Below are 24,245 nucleotides of genomic sequence, written 5' to 3' on the forward strand. Positions count from 1 at the left end.
AGGTGGAGCCGTGGCGAGCATGCCGCATCAGTTCGGCGCGGGCGGCATGGCGCAGGGCCCGCCCTCGCCGCCGCCGCAGCACGGCGCGCTGTTCCCGCGCTACGCGAGCGCGGCCGGGCCCGGCGCCGGCGCCTACCGCCCCGAGGAGCGCCGCCTCACGAGGGAAGCGATGGAGCGGTACCTGCGCGACCGCTCCGACATGATCGTGGTGATCCTGCACGCGAAGGTGGCGCAGAAGTCGTACGGGAACGAGAAGCGGTTCTTCTGCCCGCCGCCGTGCATCTACCTGTTCGGGGACGGCTGGCGGCTGCGGCGCGAGCGCATGCTGCGCGAGGGAGAGACGGAGCAGGCGGCGCAACTGTGCGCCTTCATCGGCATCGGCAACTCCGACCAGGACATGCAACAGCTCGACCTCAACAACGGCAAACAGTACTGCGCTGCCAAAACTTTGTACATATCAGACTCTGATAAGCGAAAGCATTTCATGTTATCCGTTAAAATGTTCTATGGGAACGGGCATGATATTGGTATTTTTAATAGTAAAAGAATAAAAGTTATATCGAAGCCCTCAAAGAAGAAGCAGTCCCTGAAGAATGCTGATTTGTGCATCGCTAGTGGTACAAAAGTAGCTCTATTTAATCGGCTGAGGTCCCAGACTGTGTCTACTAGATACTTACATGTAGAAAATGGCAATTTTCATGCATCGTCAACACAGTGGGGTGCATTTACGATACATCTCTTGGATGACAATGAGAGTGAGTCTGAGGAGTTTGCTGTGAGAGATGGATACGTTCATTATGGATCTACTGTGAAGCTAGTCTGTTCTGTTACTGGAATGGCACTCCCGAGACTGATAATTAGAAAGGTAATTATAACCTGCCAAATCTAATTAAATAATAATGATATTTGATAAAAATTTATGCTCTACATCTACCTTTAGCACTAATTGTTGATTTCTATAAATATTAATNCATCTCTACTAAAAATCCTGGCAGGCAAAATAAAAAAGGTCCAATTACGATAAAAACAGTAGCAACCGTTTGCAGGTCGCCAGTGACGCCAGTGCCTCTAGTCCACTCGTTGAATCTCAACGGCGGCGGCGACGTGGCCATGTTAGAGCTCGCGGGGGATAACTTCACGCCGTCTCTCCAAGTGTGGTTTGGGGATGTTGAGGCCGAGACCATGTATCGGTGCGCCGAGTCCATGCTGTGTGTTGTCCCGGATATATCGCAGTTTAGAGGACAGTGGCTGTGGGTGCGGCAGCCTACTCAGGTATGAACTAGGGACCAATAAAAATCTAGTTTATAAGTGGCTATAAACAACTTCTGTGTAGCTGTAAACAACTTAATGTCTTCACTCCAAGTGTGGTTTGGGGATGTGGAGGCTGAGACCATGTATCGGTGCGCCGAGTCCATGCTGTGTGTTGTACCGGATATATCGCAGTTTAGAGGACAGTGGCTGTGGGTGCGGCAGCCTACTCAGGTATGAACTAGGGACCAATAAAAATCTAGTTTATAAGTCGCTAAAGCCTGATCCGTGAGCACATAGAATTTTGTCCAATGACCCCAAGCTACCCATCCTTATCGCTCGCGCGTAATTATATTGCTGTCGCGACAGTGCGACGGGCGCCCGCAGTGAGTGTGCGAGCGCGACAGCAACATAATTACGCGGGAGCGATAAGGATAGGTAGCTTGGGGTCATTGGACAAAATTCTACGTGCTCACGGACCAGGCTTTATAAACAACTTTATGCCTTCACTCCGAGTGTGGTTTGGGGACGTGGCAGGCTGAAACTGTATCGGTGCGCCGGCGCAGAGTTCATGCTGTGTATTGTCTCGGATATATCGCAGTTCAGGGGACAGTCACTATGGGTGCGGCAGCCTACTCAGGTATGTGCTAGGAACCAAAAAACAACTAGTAAAGTCTGATAGTGGCAGTAAACAACTTCACCTTCACTCCCTTCTTGCTACTAGCGTGGTTTAGAGACGTGGAGGCCGCGGCTGGACATATCGCAATTCAGAGGATAGTGGTTATTGACTCGCAGGTATGTGCTAGAGACCAGTTAACAATCTAGCATGGTCTTTGAGTGGCTACACAAACTTTACTCATGAGGTAAAAGACATGGAGACTATGGTACGTAGATATCGCCGTATGCCATACGCTAACGATGCGAATTTTCCCAGTTTAATTATGTACTGTTACAAACTATTACTTACAAACTTCACCACCTTACTTAAAAGTGTAAATGGTAAGTTTAGAGATCTACGCGGTTAATCATTCAGAAAGAATCCATGGGGAGATGGTACTCTACGCAGCTTAGGGGAGACATGAGTGTGCGAGTAACCCCGCCGGAGATTAATTAATTCGGTGACGTAAATTATGCAGGTCAATGTAGATACAGCAGTTGATACAGATATTAGCTTCGATTCATTTTGTACACAACTGCATTAGGCATTGGATATCCCTGTTCCTGAAGGAATACCGATTGCTGGCTGGATGCTATTTTATGAGATACAGTAAAAGTCTTTAAATCCATGAGAAACCGGACACAAGTTCGTGTTAAGAATTAATGAGTTATTGATCTTAAAGATTTATGAAGGATAAACGATTTAATTTATCTTTATTATTTCGTTTCCCACATATTATGCTAAAAATATTACGTACCTACCTATTTACATAAATCAAAAGCCAACTAAATTGGCCGTAAAACAATAGTTTTATAAAAATCGAAAAAACCTAACAAAAAGGTCTGCTGCATATCGTGAGAACGTATGTTTTGCTCGTTTCAAATGCAATGTAACCCAAAGGTCTGGTTGAAGATAAATTAATTTGATCAATGCATTTGGTTCATTAAGTGTTCCGCAATGTGCGACTAGTGATGCATGGCGTGCATCTAATATGATTGCTATTTATAAATGCGCACTGTGTAGTCGCTATAAGCGTTACGATCATCTACATCTGCTTGTTATCAATGTCAGGCAATATGAAAGCTAATTAGTAATCAGGAATCCTATTAGAAAATGCTACATTATAATACTAAATGGTTTCAATATTTTGCCAGTGATGCGCTCTTTAAAATGTCTCTCTATTCACGTTAACATCCATTAGTGCTAAGTACTATTTGATAGCTCTCTATCTATATTTTCTTATTGCACTCGATTATAACTGCGGGCTCTAGAGGAAAAGGGTATTTACCATTTCCTAAAATGTACTTCTTTGAATACCCTTTCGTGTTCGTTTCGACTTTTGATGGCGCTACTAATTTGTTTTACATATTCTTAAATCAGACCAGACATTGTATTACGAGTACTAGTCCTTAGCCTCTTCTTCAATCAGTTATAAGTCGATCTAAATTATTAGTTCATTTATTTTAGTCTACTGTAGGAGAGACACGCTCTAATTTACTAAAAGCAACTAAAGGATCAACCATGGAAAGCATTGGGGGAGGCCTATGTTCAGCAGTGGACGTCCTATGGCTGAGATGATGATGAAGAATATAGCCTACACTGCCAAGTCCATATGCTGCCTAGACGGGTTGTGTAGGCTGGATACTCGCACTAAGGGACATCCTCGGGGAGCGTAGGCCGCACCTAATCTACTCTGCCGAAACCAAACGGCCAGTATATTCCCTGGCGATTTTGTATTACTTCTAAATATAAACAGGCATGTATACGTCTTCAGGTGCCGGTATCCCTGGTGCGGAACGACGGCATAATATACGCGACAGGACTGACGTTTACTTACACGCCGGAGCCTGGCCCGCGACCCGTGTGCGCGCCTGTGGATGACGTCATGCNGAATTTTAATTAATAAATTCCTAATAAGATACTAACTAATAATAACATATCTAATCAATCACTAATTTATCTAATCAATCAAATATAAATTTAAAAGATTCGTGAAGAAAAAGCTGTATTTTTGTTTATTATTTAATCACACTACATTGTAAATAGCTATCTGTAAATTCTAATTGATTTGTTATAGGTGGACAAACAAATGGCACTATTGGAAGCCGACGATCCTGTTTCCCAGCTGCATAAATGTGCGTTCTACATGAAAGACACAGAGCGCATGTACCTCTGCCTGTCTCAAGAACGGATCATCCAGTTCCAAGCAACTCCTTGCCCCAAAGAGCCTAACAAAGAAATGATCAACGATGGAGCATGTTGGACTATCATTTCGACTGATAAAGCGGAGTATCAGTTCTATGAAGGAATGGGACCTGTAAGGTAACTTAAAAGAAAATAACATTTTATCATTAATTTAATTTTTATTAATTGGAATTTGCTTTCTCATAAAACTAGCAGTAAAAAATACTTTCTTAAATTATCTCCTGCTAAGTTAAAATTGTTTGTATGAATCTCAAATAATGCATCAAGAGAATAATTGCAAAAGTTTAATAAATACTCGTACTCAATTGAAGTACCTAAAACAGTAGAAAAGAAAAATCTATGGTATTTCCGAAAAAGTTTATATTTTAAAACTAAAAAATCCTGGCAGGCAAAATAAAAAGGTCCAATCACGATAAAAACAGTAGCAACCGTTTGCAGGTCGCCAGTGACGCCAGTGCCTCTAGTCCACTCGTTGAATCTCAACGGCGGCGGCGACGTGGCCATGTTAGAGCTCGCGGGGGATAACTTCACGCCGTCTCTCCAAGTGTGGTTTGGGGATGTGGAGGCCGAGACTATGTACCGGTGCGCCGAGTCTATGCTGTGTGTTGTCCCGGATATATCGCAGTTTAGAGGACAGTGGCTGTGGGTGCGGCAGCCTACTCAGGTATGTGCTAGGGACCAAGAAATAATCTGTAAGTAGCTGTAAACAACTTGATGCCTTTACTCCAAGTGTGGTTTGGGGACGTGGCAGGCCGAAACTGTATCGGTGCGCCGGCGTAAAGTCCATACTGTATGTTGTACCTACCGCAAAGTCCATGCTCCCCTGAACTGCTATATATCCGATATAGCAGTTCAGGGGAGTGGCTGTGGGTGCGGCAGCCTACTCAGGTATGTTCTAGAACTTCTAGGGACCGATAAACTACTAGTAAAGTCTGATAGTGGCTGTAAACTCCTTCACGCCTTCCCTCCAAGTGTGGTTTGGGGACGTAGTAGGCCGAAACTGTATCGGTGCGCCGGCGCAAAGTTCATGCTGTGTATTGTCTCGGGTATATCGCAGTTTAGATGACAGTGGCTGTGGGTGCGGCAGCCTACTCAGGTATGTGCTAGGGACCAATAAACAATCTGTAAGTTGCTATAAACCCCTTCACGCCCTTACTGCTTAGTGTAGTTTGAAGATGTATGTGCTAGGAACCAATAAACAACTAGTAAAGTCTGATAGTGGCAGTAAACAACTTCACCTTCACTCCCTTCTTGCTGCTAGCGTGGTTTAGAGGCGTGGAGGCCGCGGCTGGACATATCGCAATTCAGAGGATAGTGGTTATTGACTCGCAGGTATGTGCTAGAGACCAGTTAACAATCTAGCATGGTCTTTGAGTGGCTACACAAACTTTACTCATGAGGTAAAAGACATGGAGACTATGGTACGTAGATATCGCCGTATGCCATACGCTAACGATGCGAATTTTCCCAGTTCAGGTATGAGCTGTACAAACTATTACCAACTTCACCTATTTAAAAGTGTAAAGGGAGAGATCTACGCGGTGAATCACGCAGATTGTTTCTGATTGGGGAGATGATACTCTACGCACTTTAGGGGAGACATGAGTGTGCGAGCAACCCCGCCTGGAACTTAATTAATTCGGTGACGTAGATTATGCAGGTCAATGTAGATGCAGCAATTGATACAGATATCAGCTTCGTTCACAACTGGATAAGGCATTGGATATCCCTATTCCTGAAGCAATACCGATTGCTGGCTGGATGCTATTTTATGAGATACAGTAAAAGTCTTTAAATCCACGAGAAACCGGATACAAGTTCGTGTTAAGAATTAATGAGTTATTGATCTTAAAGATTTATGAAGGATAAACGATTTAATTTATCTTTATTATTTCGTTTCCCACATATGCTAAAAATATTACGTACCTACCTATTTACATAAATCAAACGCCAACTAAATTGGCCGTAAAACAATAGTTTTATAAACAACGAAAAAACCTAACAAAAAGGTCTGCTGCATATCGTGAGAACGTATGTTTTGCTCGTTCCAAATGCAATCTAACCCAAAGGTCTGGTTGAAGATAAATTAATTTGATCAATGCATTTGGTTCATTAAGTGTTCCGCAATGTGCGACTAGTGATGCATGGCGTGCATCTAATATGATTGCTATTTATAAATGCGCACTGTAAAGTCGCTATAAGCGTTATGATCATCTACATCTGCTTGTTATCAATGTCAGGCAATATGAAAGCTAATTAGTAATCAGGAATCCTATTAGAAAATGCTACATTATAATACTAAATGGCCTCAATATTTTGCCAGTGATGCGCCCTTTAAAATATCTCTCTATTCTCGTTAACATCCATTAGTGCTAAGTACTATTTGATAGCTCTCTATCTATATTTTCTTATTGCACTCGATTATAATTGAGGGCTCTACAGGAAAAGGGTACTTACCATTTCCAAAAAAGTATTTCTTCGTTTACCCTTTCCAGTAGGTACTCGTTTCAGCTTTTTGATGGCGCTACTAATTTGTTTTACATTTCTTAAATCAGACCAGACATTGTATTACGAATTTACAAGTACTAGTCCTTAGCCTCTTCTTCAATCAGTTATAAGTCGATCTAAATTATTAGTTCATTTATTTTAGTCTACTGTAGGAGAGACCCTCTCTAATTTACTAAAAGCAACTAAAGGATCAACCATGGAAAGCATTGAGGGAGGCCTATGTTCAGCAGTGGACGTCCTATGGCTGAGATGATGATGATGAAGAATATAGCCTACACTCCCAAGTCCATATGCTGCCTAGACGGGTTGTGTAGTCTGGATACTCGAACTAAGGGATGTCCTCGGGGAGCGTAGGCCGCACCTAATCTACTCTGCCGAAACCAAACGGCCAGTAAATTCCGTGCCGATTTTTTCGTTCGTTCGTTCGTTTCAGCCGAAAGACGTACACTGAAAGAAAGAAAGAAAGAAAATATTTTATTTGGTCCAACATATTAAATTATTACAGTATACAGTTTACAATACTTGCACATTTGTGGACCAAAATGGCATCCGCTCAGCATTGTGTCCTGCTCTGAGGTAGACCCAGAACAGGACGCTGTTATTCTGCGCTGTTGGACAAAGGCCTCCCCAGGGTTTTCCACAAAAACCGGTCCAGCGCCGCCTACATCCAGGCACCTCCCGCAACCTTCACCAGATCGTCGGTCCACCTAGTGGGAGGCCTGCCCACACTACGTCATCCGGCTCGTGGTCGCCACTCGAGAACTTATCTGCTCCAGCGGCCATCGGCTACGAGCTATGTGACCTGCCCACCGATTTTGCATAACTTCTAATTTAGAAATAAACAGGCATGTATACGTCTTCAGGTGCCGGTATCCCTGGTGCGGAACGACGGCATAATATACGCGACAGGGCTGACGTTTACTTACACCCCGGAGCCCGGGCCGCGGCCCGTGTGCGCGCCCGTGGATGACGTCATGCGGCCCGAGCAAGCCGGCCCGTGGCATCACGACGCGCACCGCCTGCCCGACAGCACCATGCAGTAACCAATCGACTGCAGGCTCCACGACAGTCTGCAGTCAATGGAACACGCCCCAAAGAGTGACGCCCAATCACCAAATGACTCCCAGAGTGGTGCACTTTGGTGAGTGACTTGAAGACATTTTTGTAATTAGTTCGATAGTGCCTAAAGTTTGGTCGGCATAGCATTGTTTCGGTCCACTGTGAATCATTTTGTTGACTAAAACTAATCTGTAAAACAATAAATATGAATAAGGTCAAGTCGCTGTTTGCAGCGTCAATCGATGGAATACCTCCGATGGCGTTTATAATAACTTTCAAGGAAAAGTAGAAAGAAATAATTGTATGACAGGGAAAGTGCTGTGAAGGCCAAACTGATAGATAGCTTTATACTAAGGTGCCGCGTGAGAATCAGCTGCCACCGACAGCTACCGGTCGCATGGCGATTCTGTGGCGCCACGACAGTTGTGCCTAAAACGAATACTATATGTAATCATTGAAATTATGACACCAAAATGAAATATGACAGCAATAAATGTATTAAGAAGTGATTTGATGCCTATTTATGTGTATACGAAAACATTAAGATACAGTATTTTAAACTCTAATTTAAAGTAATCCTGAAATAATTCAGAAACGATGTCGCTTTAAGTTAGTTCGCATTTATTTTATGTGTGCACGCGAGATCGGAACATGTAACAGGGAATAAAATCGCCGAAGATATTGTGTGCCTTCAAAGATTTTGTTTACAATGAAATCAGCAGCGCTAGCGTAGTTTTTAGGATTATGTACCGGTATCAAACCAATTATTTCATAATTTTAATCAAATGTATCATGGAAGGAGATCTCTCTGTTCTTAGATTTGTTTCTTCGGGGCCAAATAGCTGTAATCCATGACAAGTCAGTGTTTATAGTTTTTATGATAAGTGAACAATATTGGGTTGAGGACAAAGAGAGTCGTACGGCTTGATTTTATCTCTTTGTGATTATTTGTACATTATTGGAGATAGACATTAGTTAAGTATCCTATTGTCAACGATAAGACTAAGCCAAATAAGTACTAATTGTGCTTTCTCAAAAGTTGATTGCTTCTCGTGATTCGCGTTGTATTAGTCATTTGCTTTGAGCCGGCCCGCCGCCCGGGCCCCTTGTGGGCCTACAGGACACTTGCCCGGGCGCGGTCTCTACCAGCTATCGATGCAGGGAGGTAGCGATGTCACTGTACGTATGTAAATTTACTGAGATTCGAACAAGTTAGGTAGGGCCTAGATTAGTCCATAGTACATTAAAATATTGTTTAAATCATTCAAATGAATTTCTATTTATTTTTTGCGAATCTAATTTTAATGATAAATTTATAATTTTAAAAGCGGTTTTGATGTGTATTTTAATAGTGTGATTTCGAACATTCCATGTGGAAAGTGTAATGAGAAGTACAAAAAAATATCAATATTTTTGTAGAGAAACATTAAATTACAATATAAATCTTATGGAATTGGTATAGTTACAGTATTACAAGGAAATTAGTATTAAATATTGTACTGGATAAGCACTATCACGTCGTCAATTTGTATAAATGATAAGTGGATTTTCATTTTAAAGCTGTTTACTCTTAAATTTGTATCGTTGTACAATTGTACATGGTATTTGTATGTAGAACGGGTCATACGATGCGTCAGCTCGTCGGACTTAACATTATTATCGATATTTTGAACAGTGATTTTGAAACATGAATATTTTTTAATAAAACCGAATTGAATTACCTATTTCAGCATTTTTATTCGAATGAGTTCGATTGCAGTTACCTTTTGCTTCGGTTCCAAGTAATTTTTAAGTGGTTTGCTTTTTCTCAAGCAGAAGTCGAGTGTTATGAGGCTTATGAGAACGGTAATTTGTTTTTAGTCACGGCTTTGGCACGGTGCCGGTAGTCGCCGGCAGCGCCTCGGCACGGAGGCAATTAGGCAAAAATCTCACATTCTCACGATTCGCGCGAAGCGGATCTCATTGCCTTAAATATCATTGTCTAATTAAAAACGCGGGGGTCAAGTGTAATTAACTAATTATGAATCAGATAAATCGAGAAATCAGTGCTCTGTGGGAACGTCTTCAAAATGTCTTCACATGATAATAACAAGTGCTTCCCCCTACATACCGTTCCGCACTGCTGGGTTTGACCTCAGATAATTATCACAAGTTTATGCCGTCCGCCATTGTTCGGAGCTGAGATTTCAGAGTAATAAATGGGGTAAATATTTATGATATGTGCCTGGGAACCTGACGGTAGTTGGTTTTCGTTTGTAGATTGATTCGTCTCTTGGGTTCCGATCGATTTGAAACGATGGGCGAGTTGAGGTGCATCGGCGACGAGGCGTGACGAGTTGGTATTGGAAGGATCGTGGGAGGTGTAATTTGCAGACATGCAATCAGTGACGCCCGCGTGGAGAGACGTAAGAGCTGAGAGCTAATTGCAGCCTCGGAGATGCGTCTAATCTCGGAAAATCGCATGAAAAACATCCGAGATCTAATGATACAGTTTCAAGCAATCATAGGACTTCCCTGTATCCTGTTTGTTGATGTCATTTCCGTATCTTAATTATCTTACATCAAGAATTAACCATTAATGAAGACATTTGAATAACAATTAAGACTTGATGTTGTCTTTTGAACTATTTACATAAGTGGTGTGGGAGTTTCTTTCCTTCTTATTTTTAGGACCAATCTGTCTGTAGAATGTCTCTTTATTCGTCAGATCTTTTACAATACAAGATTTCTACCCCAACTTCCATAATATTCTTCCATAACAATTCCATCTTGTTCTGTTTCATCGTCGCGGCGTCGTGGTTTCGTTGTTATTTTTCGTAAAGTAAGTATGTAAGTAGAAGTTGGTAGTAGGTATTCCGGAAATATAAAACTGAAAAGTCATAAATGAAACATTATGCTGCTTTGCAAGCTTCTAATCTAATAATCAAGGATGGGACGTAAATGCATAGGCCATAATTACATGTCAAAGCAAGGCGATCTGTTGTTTAATAATTCATGTTTATTGATGAATCGATCTCCCTCTATTCCATACCCATTCCCCGCATTACATACAATGTATTTCTAATATTATTATAGATACAAATCTAAGTAGATTTTCAAAACCTCCATTTCATAGAGTTTGAGCTTAACTGCTACTATTTAACGTATCAATTAAACAAAAATACACATCTCGTGTATTCTGATAAAAATAAATAATAGGATTTATTTAGATAATATTATTTATGATGGACATTTAGATACTACACATAACAGTAGATAATCACAGGTAGTGCAAGAAACACAAAAAATAAGAAATGCAATGCGAATGCAATAGGACCCTAATCAACATTTATTAAGTCGTGCGTAACCCACGCCACGGTGACGAGGTCCACGACTCTAGTTTTCAGTATGCCAGCCAGTAGTAGTCATAGTCAATTCATAAATATAAAATAGGGTCTGTAGGAATTTTACGTACCTACTACGTATTTAGATTTAGACAAAACTATAGCGAGTCCGGTATACGAACTACTTTGTGTCGAGTCCCATGGAATCTTCAAGTCTTTTAGCAGAGGAGACAACAAAAATTGAAGGAGCTGCAAATAATGGAAAAATGAAATGGTGATTTCCTAAGTACGTTGGTAATTGGGCTCGTAATAAGTCTCTAAAACTTTTTTATGAGAGCAACGTGGGATATGTATGTAATGTATGCTCACCTTGCTTACCATCTGCCTAATTAATTAAAACTGGTCTCGTAGTTATGCTGGTTCGTCCTGTACCTCTAGTACGAAAAACTTTCGAGTTCGTTTCGTTTGCGTATTCAAAGTGTCATCGAAAAATTTTGTATGAAAAATTAAACAGCGCCCCCTAGGGCGGCTATAATATAGGGGGCGCTGTTTAATTTTTCATACAAAATTTTTCGATGACACTTTGAATACGCAACGAAACGAACTCGAAAGTTTTTCCTACTAGAGGTACTGTACTCTACTACGAGTTTTATTTTATTTGGTTCACAATCTGAATGTCTCGCTTTTTTTACTCTTCTACCGTATGGGTTGCGATCTCATTATTATAGGACATTACGAGATTGATAGGTAACTAACATGGCTCAATCGCACCGAACGAATTTAGAATAATCACGTTGAAAACCTGTAACGTCCCGTCACGTGTAAGGAAGGTAAAATGTAAAGACACCTAAGAATCACACTAGCTAGAACCTCTTAAATGTTCGTCCGTACTACAAGAAAACGCCTTAAACTCTCAATTACAAGCAGGTTGAATTTCAATATTTAGAACAATCCTGGGACAGAATGTATGATTAAAATTTAATCTAGCGTTAAGCAATTATTTGTAATATTATGTACTAGCTTAACGACCGTATTCACAAACATTACTATGAGGTCTCACAGTGCGCGTGGACGCACAGGGTGACACATGAACCAATCACAGAGCTCTATTCAACGCTGTGCGTTCTATTTTCTGCTTCACTTAAGCAAGCATCGTTTGTGAATACGGACGTAAGAGTCGAGAGAAACCAACTCTAATAACTGCACCACGGAGACGTTTGCAAACAATACTAACGCACCTATGCAGCTGAAGATTCACAATTTAGTGAACATGATATTCCTAAGTAATATGTTTTCACACATGTTTATGTAAATAAATATCTTTATCTTTTTAAGGTTATTGGGAGAGTTAGAAGGCATTTGCAAGAAACAAACAAAGCAGGCAACTTAAAACAGGCAGGCTACATTTTTTATTCGTTTGTACTGCCACCTGAAAAAAATAATTTTAGTGCAATTAACAGAACTCGACTTATCGTATCCTATTTTATAGGCCGCGCACACAGTTTTTAGGATTCTTGCACATACATTACGGCGGATTAATGGCAGCACTGAACAGCAATGTCTATAGCTCTATTTCTCGTTGTTAGAATAGTTATCTAAGTAGTATGTTCTCAGTCCAATAAATTAGAATCAGTTTTAATTCAAATTCTTTCCAAGTTTGTAGGCTCTTTTCAGGGTCCTTAAACACGTTCCTAATAATATAACTAACCCTACCACCACTTCGGGGCAACATATCTGCTGGTGCTGAAAAGAGCAAGGCAATTTAAATATGTATTTATAATTTCAAACTCTACCAGCCTTGCTTTCAGCTGTAAAATCACGTTATTACTATCTCTATAATCTTACAGATCATATAATATCCTGTTGTAAATCCTCACCAGATTAACTCTCAGCGCAAACACCTCACGGATAGCGTGACTGCCTTCAATTATTTTTTATCCATGACGTGCTAAAGAAAATAATGACGTGAAAACCTACAAGAATAGGACGTAACCATTCATTCATGATGCGACAAAAAGTGTTATTATTTCCATAAAAAGTTTCAGGATATCGCCGCATCCTGCTGCGAGGAAAATGAGGGGAAACCACACTGATGATCGAACCGATGATAGTATCAGGTCTTCCAAAACAGTTATACCCGGAACAAATGTTGGTCATTTACCTGCACTAATTAAACTATGGAGCGATTAAATCTTAGTGGGGACTGTGAGAAAGCTATGTGCACACAATTGAATCATTGTCTGCTTTTTTACATTCTGCCGGCTTGATATATGGAGCCAAGATATGCAGAGTGTGGGAAAAGTCGAGCGCGCTCGTGTTTTCCACCATGCCATCCCCGACCGTGGGAGCGTATGGCAGATACCCAATTTCAGTTTACCAATTAAAAATCATATCACGGCACAATTGTTCTACTCTAATTCAATCAGCTGCTTCTTTGATGATGAGTATGACGCTGGTCTCATCTTTTTGCTGACTCGGTATTCTCATTAATCTGACTGGCTCTTATGACATTTGTTCCCTATGTATATCGGACTTGCCAATGGTTTTGGGTCTGGTTACATTTATTTTTAATATCTGGTTGCTATCTCCTTCAGACCTTTATGTAGAGTCTCGTAGTGGTGCCTGGACGATCAGTGTTTTGGATAGGAACCTCCTTGCACAACGCTGCCCATAGTTCGATTTGGAACTGGTGAAGTTTGAGTTACCTTACGAATTTTTCGATAACAAGCGCTTTTCACCCACCCAATCGTCATACATAATGTTTGTGAAAGGTCTACTCGTAGTAAGTAGTCAACTACCTACGTAGCAGAGCCATGCCACGTATCTCCTTTTTTTTACTAAGTTTATTATTGTTCAATTTATCCAGTTTCCGTACCCATATTTGCTGTAGAGCGAACATGTTAATAATGTTTTGTGTTGCTGTTTTATCGTCTAACCCAGCAGCTAAAGTACGTTCATTTGAGATGAATGGCAGATGATTGTTGCATCAGCAATTATGTCTCTTGTGTGACGCAAACTGCTGCATAACCACACGGTAGTGTCTGAGGATTTGTGCTCGTATACCCTATTTTTATCTAGCAATTAGCATCGGTTATGTAAGAATTCGTAGCTACAGATTTTCGAAATTATATCATCTGTAGTTGCGAAATTTTTCAAGAAGAAAACATCTCGTGTGTTGTCTTTTCTATGTCATCCATACTGCACTGTCTGTTGGCAAGATTAAATTGAAAGGACAATAGTTATTTGAAACCATACCTATGTTGTATCAATACATAAATATTCCTATCCTAATCTTGCTTAACTGTGTAAGTATATTTCTTTGTTGGCTTCCTTTGCGAAGCTTTAATTGTTTCTATGATTTATTGTCCTATAAATAGATTTAATGTCCAATCAAGTGAATGTTAAAAACGCAAGTAGATAGCTAGGTACTTATCAAGCAATGTTTTTAATTCCATTACAGGAAGACAATTTCTTTAATGACATCTTGATTGCCTGCTGCTATGCGGCCATTGTTTAGGTCACTTCGCTAATGGGACAGTACACGCTTATTTTGAGCAGCTTGTGACATAGCCTACTAGAGTTGAAAAACAGTAGAATGATCATTAAGAATAATAAGAATAACCGAGAGGTTCCGGCAGTGTAAACTCTACACTCTTAACGCTGGCCTGGTCCTATTCTGGTCGACACTCTAGCTAGAGTCTAGACCAAATCCTTCATTTCCCGCTGGTAAATTGGACAAAGTTGTGTTCTTATCGTGGAGACTAAATAACCTGATTTTACCTGATGATGAGAGATTACCAATCTAGTACCAGATGATAATGAGATTCTCCACAAAATGATTCAAATCTCAATCCGGTTCTCACAAATGTTAGCATTCTCGAATGGGTGGCTGAAATTGGTAGAGCCGAATGATGGAAAATGTTTGGTTAAGTAGACAAGTGCAGGAACAGTCACTGTGATGAACTCTCCTACCATTAGGTTCATTTTGGCGTTTGTCATGTTTGGTACATTTTTAATTTTATTATTATTGTAGGTATGTCTCATATTCAAACGTTCAAAGAACAAATAAGTGGTTTTCAAAATGCAACATCATGAAATTTAATAAGTATACCTAAAGATACCGACCTGTTTAAGATAATTTGTAGAAGTCCATCCACGGGCCTCAGCATAATCTAAAAAACTTGAGTTGTTTGACATTTCACGTTGGTGCTCGTCACCCAAAATTGCACACTTTAGGATGAGAAATCAGACACGAAATTGCTCTAAACACTCATATTCTTGATGTTAGATAAATGACTTCCTGCTGCTTGCTACAATAGAGGCATCATTATTCCTCGAGAATAGGCCTCGCCGTGGGAGTCTCTCACGACTTTATTACGGATATATATTTTTCTGTTTGTTATAATTAACAGTTTTTGTAATAGCTCGCTTTTACCTTAATTGTTCATGTGCCGTTATGTTGCTCAAAATTGCACGAAATTTTTGTCTTTTTGCAGTCGTTTGCATAATTTTCGTCTCAGACATCCTTCGTGGCACTATCACGATTGGATACTAGATCTGCTTGCTTTCTACCATTAAGTTATCTTCCTAAGCATGTTTTGATAAATTATATGTTTGTTAGGTAGGTATCTAATAAGTTGTGCAATCTAATCATAGGTTTAGGTCGTAGTTACTTTAAAACGACGCGACGAGGCTTTTGATTGGTTGAATTTAAATACCTATTTAGACTAATCACAGGAAAATATATGTTTGAGATTGAATCAAGTTCAATAAACATCGCTTCGTTTTATTACGCAGGGCGAAGATATCCTTAAGTCATCTGAAGTTCCCCACTGGGTAGAACTACTGCTCTATTTCGCTCTTTCTACGATCCTGCGCTAATTCCCAGCTCCAAAGCCCCAGTCGTCAAAATGTACTTCTTCCCTGTAGATGTCCCGAGATTGTTCAAAATCGGTGTATTGGGATTTGAAATAAAACGCTCAACTCATTGTGACTCATGTTTACAACCACTCACAAATGCAACTTTTGACTCTTAAGCGAAAAAACAAAGATAATGTCTCCACTCATGGCATAACATACACAATTTTACAGTTACCTAGTTAGTTAGTCCATTACCTATTAAATAAATACAATTCGCAGTATATCTACGTTAACAATAATAGATATTACATACCATTATGGTAATAATGAGTATAAAAATATGTCCTCTTCATGTATAGACCTACATAGAGCCAACAATACAGTGATGTGCATAAGTCAGACGTTAAAAAAGTTATAAAGATTGAGCTCACGTGAGTAAATTTTCATAAAAATATATCTAAAAGCTATGTTTGCAAGACCTCAATCTTTTTACACGTCTAAATTATTTGTTGGTACTTTTTCAATTTCATTTCGTTTTTATAATTTACTTCAAATAACGACTGACTTTGAATTTCACATTTTTTTAAAATGCTGATTCTGGATACGTATGCAAGTTAATTTCTAACGTGTGTTATTCTGTCTGCGGATGATATCTGATAATCTGAAGCGATAAGGCACTAATAAGGGAACAAGTAGCAATAATAACAGTTTATTTCGATTTAAATATAAACTTAACCGATCACCTAGAATATTAATAACAGATCTCCATTCATATCTAGTTAGTTATATCGGCATATGAAGTACTCTGCGGTGACATAGACGAAATCTATTTGAACGCAAAATACTTCGTGTGCCATTTAAATATATTTCTACTTAAAATAATATTTCATCAAAGATATACATAACACTAATTACTTTTGTAGATCTGTAATGCAGGATGTTTATGAACCTCAGAACTAAATTTTAATTAATTCGTTTACATGCAGAATTTAACGCGTTTGCATTATTTATATTGTACTTATATACTATGTTATATGTATTTAGGCTAACTGTTGATGCACTAATATTAGGTATGTATAACAACCATGTAAGTTAGTTTCTACAATAATGGACGGATAAAATAAATTACATTTATCGATGCTGTAGGACCTTAACACTTAAAAGGCGTGGTTAAAAATTTATAGGACATGCGTTGTGCTTTACTTCTATTTTTACACAATCAACATTATACAATGGACTTGCGGTGTACAGTCTAAACGCAAGATACTTGTTGTAAGTCCGGGAATACACTGGGTAAAATTTTTCAAATAAATTACACTGCCAGCAGAATAGTTAGAGAATCGCTGAAAGTGTGTTTTAATATCATAATAGTATACTGAAAATTAAGGATTCAACACTAGACTTTAGAGTTACATGACAAATAACCACGATGAAAACAGGCCTATGGTTTGTTCAAGAGTGTATATTTTCCATGTGTTTTCCAATTGTTTGAATCCAGAAGCGCCGGTTTATCCCAGTACCTATTTACCAGTCCATAATTNCATAATAATTATGGATACGTTTTCTGTGACACTTCTCTCCAAAACCTTACAGTTTCAAATAAATTCACGCCATAATCCTGATTGCGAATCAGCATTTCTCAAAAACTTATAAAACTTACATCGGTCATTAACTCACGAGCCCGCATGAGATTTTATTCCTTCGTCTCACTCGCACGTCCATTCAATGTATTCCAATTAAATTCACTTCGACTCGTGAGCTAGAGCTGTTTCTACTTGACGCGCACCGACCTTTGCTTGTTCATGTTGGTCAGCATAAGCGAGATGTAGGATGTCAGGAGGTCATCCATCTTGTATCCGAGGGAGGTCTCGCACAGCAGCTTGGAGCCTCGTACCAGGTTGCCGATCGTCATGTGGAAGTACGTGTTGCCTGATGACCAGTTGGATATCCTGGTGAACGGGTGCGTGACCAGGATGTCCTTGAAGAGACAGGAATTTTTATTTAAGAACTTTTTTCAATAGGATTTGGGACATCTTTATGCTAATAAGTTAGTAGATGCATTTATCTTTATTGCTACATACAGCTACATTTTAATTGAATGAGTATTGAGTTCTTTTGAGTTATAAAAAAACGTTCAAGTTTATAGTAAATCGTAATAATTACAAGTGCGTTAGTTAATGAATTCTTAGTAGGCAGTAACTACAATCATATGTATAATAAACTATACTACCTTCTAATTAATAGAATTATAACGCAAGCAGTTAATCAACATCTTCATAATTACTGGTTTAATTGATATATTGAAACTGAATGACTTATCAGTTCTCCAAATGATAATTGTGTTGTGATGTCGTGACTCGTGACTATAAGGCATGAATGTGAGTTAATCAGATTTTAAAGCTTGATAAATCAAAAGTTTCCTTTTTTACGGGGACTAAGATTGATTTAATACGAAATCCGATATAATAAAGTCACTAACAATATCACATTGATGATTTACGGCAACTCATTCCTAGTTACGTTATACCTATTTGGGGGCGTCCATTAAATACGTGAGACTTTTAGGGAGGGGTCCAGAAAAACCTCACTTAATCTCACGTTGGGGGGGGTGTCGAGAAATATCACGTAATTTTTTTTCCACAACAAACAGAGTAAATCCTCCGTCTGTATTTGTGAACACAGGCCGTTTTAAGATCCGCAGTTTGCTACAAATGCTTAAATATTAACTAGATGTAAACTAATAGTTAAAAATTGAATTAAAATTAAAAAACTGGGCCTAAATTGTTTTTTTTATAAAATCTAATATTTTCGAAACATGGATTTATCTCATTTACATTACAAATAGGCATTTAGGAAAATCTCACGTGAGATTAGGGGGTGGGGGAGGGGGTCTGGCAAAATCTCATGAAATCTCACCAAGGGGGGTTAAAAATAGCCAAAATTGTCTCACGTAATTAATGGACGCCCCCTTTAAATTGCCTACTTGTCTATAGATTTATTTTAAAATCTCTTAAATTGTTAGCATTCAGTTCAACCTTAAAAATATCAACCTAATTAATAAATCAAAAACATTAACTGAAAATACTCCAAACAAACTTTTGTCCCCTATTTCACCCAATTCAAGTTTTTTGGAACATAAGGTAAAGTAGATTTTGATCAAAATTACCTACTTCAACAATTTAGTCGTGAAAACATAACATACCTATACCAAGTTAACTTAGAAAATGTACGAATATGTAGATTGCTGATCAGAAAAACTTATCTAGGTATTTATCTCCACCTACCTTGCTTTGTGGGTGTATCAAGCTGACGCCATGCTTATTGATGGCTATCAGCAGAAGCTCAGGATAGTTAGGTTCCGTGGTCTGCTTGACTTCGAAGAACGCAGAGCCGAAGGTGGGCCACCGGTATATGACCTTGAGGAAGGTGATCTTGGCGTCTTCGGGCGTCATGCCGGCGTCCTGGTTGTAGGAAGCTACTATTGCTCGCTTCCAGTCCGCGGAACTTTGCAGCTTGATGAGATCCGCTGGGATGAGCTCGCGGAGCATTTGGCTGGAATATTCATTTGTTTATTATTCTTGATTGCTCATTTAAACTGCAGTGTGACTGAATTTAATTGTAGTACGTAGGTAGGTACGTAAACATCCTTTAGGTAAACATATTAATTTGTTAGTCAATATTAATTGGCCTACTTAGTTATTTACTTGAATACTATATTAGTTAATATTATGTATTCTTCGCAAAACCTGCTAATTATGCGTAAAACTGTGTTTACCTTTCGGGTTCAACAAGACTTGTAACGCTCCGCAGAACCTTGGAAATTTTTAAGCAGTTTTTTTTGCAGTCATGTTTTCTTATAGTTAGCTAAAAATACTTAATTATACCAAAAACAAGTGCAAATGCCGCAAACAGTAGAAAAGTGATGAAACCTTTTCGTAGACAACGCCACTCTTGTAGCGGAATTCTGGGCTGACACTGAGTAAGTTTGTTGTCGACACGATAAGAGTAGAAGAATGGTTGTCCTAAAATGTGATTTGCCAGAAACACTTACGGTATTGCTTGCAGCTCCTGCTTATTATCTCCGAACCGCGCTCGGTAGGCGAGGGCGGCCAACCGCGCCGCCTCCTCGCGGCCGCAGCGGTGGTACCCGCGGAGAAGTTTGGGCAGTTCTTGGTGGAAGTGGAAGATGACGTCAGCCGCGCGGTCCTTGCCAGGGACGGTGTTCGTCCAGAGCTTCTTCATGAAGAACACCTTTGGAGCATGGACGAGGTAAGTCACTACATATTATAAAACAAAGTTGCTTTCCTGTCTGTCCCTATGAATGCTTAGATCTTTAAAAAACTACGCAACGGATTTCGAAGCGTTTTTTTAATAGAGTGAGTAAGGTTTTTAAGTACAATAAATTGTACCTGTGCGAAGCAGGGGCGGGTCGCTTGTAGATAAAGTTATAAAGTGGAGCTAGTCGTATCATTGCTTAGGACGTGTTTTGGATTTGAAAACATAACCTGATTCAGTCCTGAATAACGACTTAACAATTTCATAAAATAATAACGTTATATTAAACACTAGCGTCCGCCCGCAACTTCGTATGCGTGGATCCCGTTTTACCCCCTTCATCTATCTTACGCGGTTTAGATTTTTCATACAAATGTTTTTCCCGCTAACTCTCGTTCCCGTGGGAATTTTGCAATATCCTGTTGTAACTAAGGTTTAAGTTTACTAAGGTACCCGCATGCCAAATTTCAAGCGTCTAACTTAAGCGGTTTAGATTTTTCATACAAAAAGATTTTCCCGCTAATTCCCGTTCCCGTGGGAATTACTAAGTATACTATAACCTGCCCAGGAGTATGAAGAATAATTGTACCAAGTTTCGTTAAAATCCGTCGAGTAGTTTTTGTTTCTATAAGGAACATACAGACAGAGAGACAGACAAAAATTTCACTGATTGCATTTTTGGCATCAGTATGATATCGATCACCCCCTGATAGTTATTTTGAAAATATATTTCATGTACAGAATTGACCTCTTTACAGATTTGTTATAAGTATAGATAGATTTTCTTCCAACTTCAACATCGGCTAAAAATCAATAAATACTTATGTTTCAAAATACCTGGTAAGTGAATTGTGGTGTGATGCCATCACGCGTCGGTCGCGCCTTTTTTATCCAATCCGTGAGGTGCCGCACGAAATCGAAGAAGAAGTCGCCTTCGGGCACCGAGATCACCTTATCAGCTATCTTAACAAACAAACTAAAGCCTTCACTAGATCTGAGATTCAGTCTCTGCGCGATGTTTTGACAGAAGTCCTTCGCTCTTGTCGACGAGTCCACTTCAAAAGCCTCGTCCGTGTCATCAGGGAAATACACCTTGTGGAAGATTTGAGTCGTCTTATGCTGAATAGCTTCTACTTCAACCTGATGCGGAGGGTATTTTCTTTGGCCGTTCCTTAAAGTTTTCTGGAGTCTTTGGAGTGAGTCTTGAGCAATTGGATACCTTCTAGTTCGCAAGAACAATGTTAATTCTCTAAGTAAACCTTGGCTACACGCAAATAATCCTGTCGCTAACCACATCAGCTCCCAACCCCTCTCTTCCGACATTCTGTTTCTATTGTCAGTGAGCTGCTTCATCACTTGACAGTATATTTCGTCTCTCAATATTTCATGTTTCAGTGGTCCGTCGAAGATGTGGTCAGTATATTCATTGCCTATACGCGGTCGTTTAGATGGGAGGTCTCCCATGTATTTCAATATAGCAGTGAACGCAAAACATGCCTCTTCAGCCAGTTCTTCTTTAGCTTGCAACTTCTTCAATAGAGGCAATTTAATTGGTTCCCTAGAATGTCTCCATAATTCTTCAGCTCCTCCTCGCTTGGCTGTAGACAATGTGAGAGTTTTGGAAACAGTGCGCTTTGGTGGTAATCTAAAGTGATCCATGGCATATTCCAATAATGTATGAGGTTTGTCTCTAGTCTCAGTACCATTAAGTGTACTACTTGTTGGTATGCGACGACCATGCTGTGCACCCTCTTGACAAAATAATGATAGAATATCTGGAGGAGGTTTTGTCAAAGCTGGTAAAACATAAACTGTTTCTGCAGGGAAGTCTCCTCTTTCCATAGATCGCTCACATCGGCCAATACACCAACCATTATTAAGCACTGATTCACCTGTGCTGTCTTCTTCTAAAATTATCAGATCACCTTTTTGGAATGTCAGGAAGCTGGAACCTTCACCAGGAGCCTTGTAGTCTTGTAAAGCTATCACGAATTTGGACCTCTTCTTCAATCCTTCCAAAAAGTAAACTACGAGGTCTCTTATATCTTCAGCATTAGGACTTTGGAAAGTGAATTCCTCTCCACGAACCGTTGCCAGACTAAACGTTTGAGTAAATACTTTGTTTGTTTTCTGACTGGAAACTGTTGTAATTTCTGGGAATGATAATTCTAACAACACTTGTTCTTGGTCATCTACGACATAAACCCCCGTCCAATTTACTGCAATGATTACATCATTTTTCGGCAAATTAGGACCCGAATTTCTGTAGGCTTCATAAAATCTTGAGAATAATAAGGGCCATTTGAATTTAGCATAGCTGACGACGTCCTCTTTGACCCTATATGCGGGCACCTTTTCTTTTACATAGTAGCTCTTTTTATAAGCTTGCACAACTAAAGCTCCCCAACGGTCAACTGCTTTTTCTACTCCAGTCAAACAATAGTCTGGTATGTAGTTTTGCAGCAAAGTGTATAGGCGTTCTGTGTTCATGTCTTGCCCGTATTCAATATAATATTGTTGAGCTGCGATCATAGCTAAATCTTCTTCTTTGTCACAGCGATATTCACCAAATTTAACGCCTCTAACTACTTGTTGGTAAATCAAATTAGTAGCAACTTGATCCTCAGTAGGATCATGCCATGGAGCAAATATTTCTTTTCTAAAGAATAATCTCCACGGAGCGTTTCTTTCTTGTGCTCCCTGTTCTTTTGCATATTGTTCACACTGTGATATTGCATCCATTACGTGATCACCTCCACTTCCAAGTGAACTAACTTTGTCAAACAAAGCAATGTATAGTGAAAAGCCGAACTGATCACGTAGGCCAATTTTATCAGATAACTGATTGCATAATTCTCTTGCTGTTGTTGCTGAGTCAGCAAGTAATGTCTTTGTATTACCATCCATAAATGTTATGGGTAACATTATAGGTTTCTTTGATTTTGTTGCTTGAAGCTCTAACCAAGATGGTGGTTGATTTCTAGTTCCATTATTGAAAGTTCTCTTCAGGCGATCTTCACAATACGGAGCATAACCAGGAGGTCCTTCCCTGATAAAAGCTCTCAGATAATTCACAAACTTTTCGCTAGGAGCAAAACAACCAACACACAATGACAGCAATATCCATCCTCTGGCATGCGAAGATTTCGACGGATTGTTGGTCAGTTGCTTGCAAATCTGACAGTAAATTTCATCTCTTAATTCAGCTCGGAGGATACCGTGGCCAATGATGAAATGGAGTTTTTCCAAATTAGAAGTTGGACGTGACTCCAGCCAGGACTGATAGCTATCTGCTGTGTACTCTTCGTCCTGAAAAGATACGGGCATATTTTTACAAGGTTCTTGCACCATCAGTTAAACAACTATAGAGCAAATTGAGATTGTAACTGACCTGTAATTTTCTTCTGACGTCTTCTCCAAGCTTGTTCTTGCGCTTAAGTGTCAGCGACACGAGCTTGTGTCTGATGGATCTTGGCTTTTGTTTGTTCAGATAAGCGTCAGGGTCCACCCCCATCAATTGCGCTTCTTGGAACTCTTTGGATCTGATGAAGTTCCTACCAAGCGTGGCAGTGACTTTGGACATAACTGACGTGTTATCTCTGTCCATAGTGTGGTAACGTGGCTCAGGAAGATCTCCAGTGAACCGCAGAATGGTTACCCATAAAGCTTGTGCCGCCTGCAACACAATGGCATTCCTTATATTGGAAATTAAATACAAAATAACATTTCGATAACTTAATCAAAACGCTTGCATCAAAGATTATCATAATAGATACTGATGTACGTAGTTATTTAAAAAAAACAAAAAACTTTCTAGAACGTTTCTAAGTACAATGTCAAAGGTTTTGTGTTCTTACCAACTGATCGCCTTGTGTGTGCAAAGGCAACAGCGGGTGTTTGAGTGGTTTTCTGGAGTATTGATGAGTGACATTCCCTTGGAAATAAGTAGCAGCAAACTTTTGGAACTTGAATTCGGAGAGATCTTCCTCGTCTTCCGACGTTGTCTGCATCGGTGTCACCATCTGGGAAACGGTTATTGAATTACTAGAAATAATAAATCACACCAATTAAAATTGTTTAAAGTGAAATCGACTGTCTGTCATATATCA

General features: G+C 39.6%; 2 protein-coding genes across 3 annotated transcripts in view; one reads left to right on the forward strand and one right to left on the reverse strand.

Annotated features, from left to right (window-relative positions):
• The first annotated feature begins 19 nt into the window (after window positions 1–19).
• On the forward strand, window positions 20–9,386 carry Su(H) (recombining binding protein suppressor of hairless). Its single transcript, XM_028323789.1, has 4 exons — window positions 20–865; window positions 3,984–4,228; window positions 4,550–4,775; window positions 7,483–9,386. The coding sequence occupies exons 1-4, from the start codon at window positions 20–22 to the stop codon at window positions 7,660–7,662; spliced, it is 1,497 nt and encodes a 498-aa protein (XP_028179590.1). The 3' UTR covers window positions 7,663–9,386.
• Window positions 9,387–15,985: 6,599 nt separating this feature from the next.
• ck (unconventional myosin-VIIa ck) overlaps window positions 15,986–24,245 on the reverse strand; it is a 46,036-nt gene continuing 37,776 nt past the window's right edge. For both annotated transcript variants that reach the window (XM_028300106.1, XM_028300105.1), the window contains exons 9-14: window positions 23,994–24,158; window positions 23,528–23,812; window positions 20,974–23,445; window positions 19,913–20,112; window positions 19,146–19,413; window positions 15,986–17,839 (exon numbers count right to left, since the gene is read on the reverse strand). In XM_028300106.1, the coding sequence (XP_028155907.1) occupies window positions 17,633–17,839; window positions 19,146–19,413; window positions 19,913–20,112; window positions 20,974–23,445; window positions 23,528–23,812; window positions 23,994–24,158 (3,597 nt within the window). In that variant the 3' untranslated portion in view covers window positions 15,986–17,632. The remainder of the gene's footprint in view (window positions 17,840–19,145; window positions 19,414–19,912; window positions 20,113–20,973; window positions 23,446–23,527; window positions 23,813–23,993; window positions 24,159–24,245) is intronic.

Source organism: Ostrinia furnacalis, unplaced genomic scaffold, assembly GCF_004193835.3.
Source record: "Ostrinia furnacalis isolate ACB-3 unplaced genomic scaffold, ASM419383v2 OfSCF0694, whole genome shotgun sequence".
In the NCBI taxonomy this organism is placed as follows: Eukaryota; Metazoa; Arthropoda; class Insecta; order Lepidoptera; family Crambidae; genus Ostrinia; species Ostrinia furnacalis.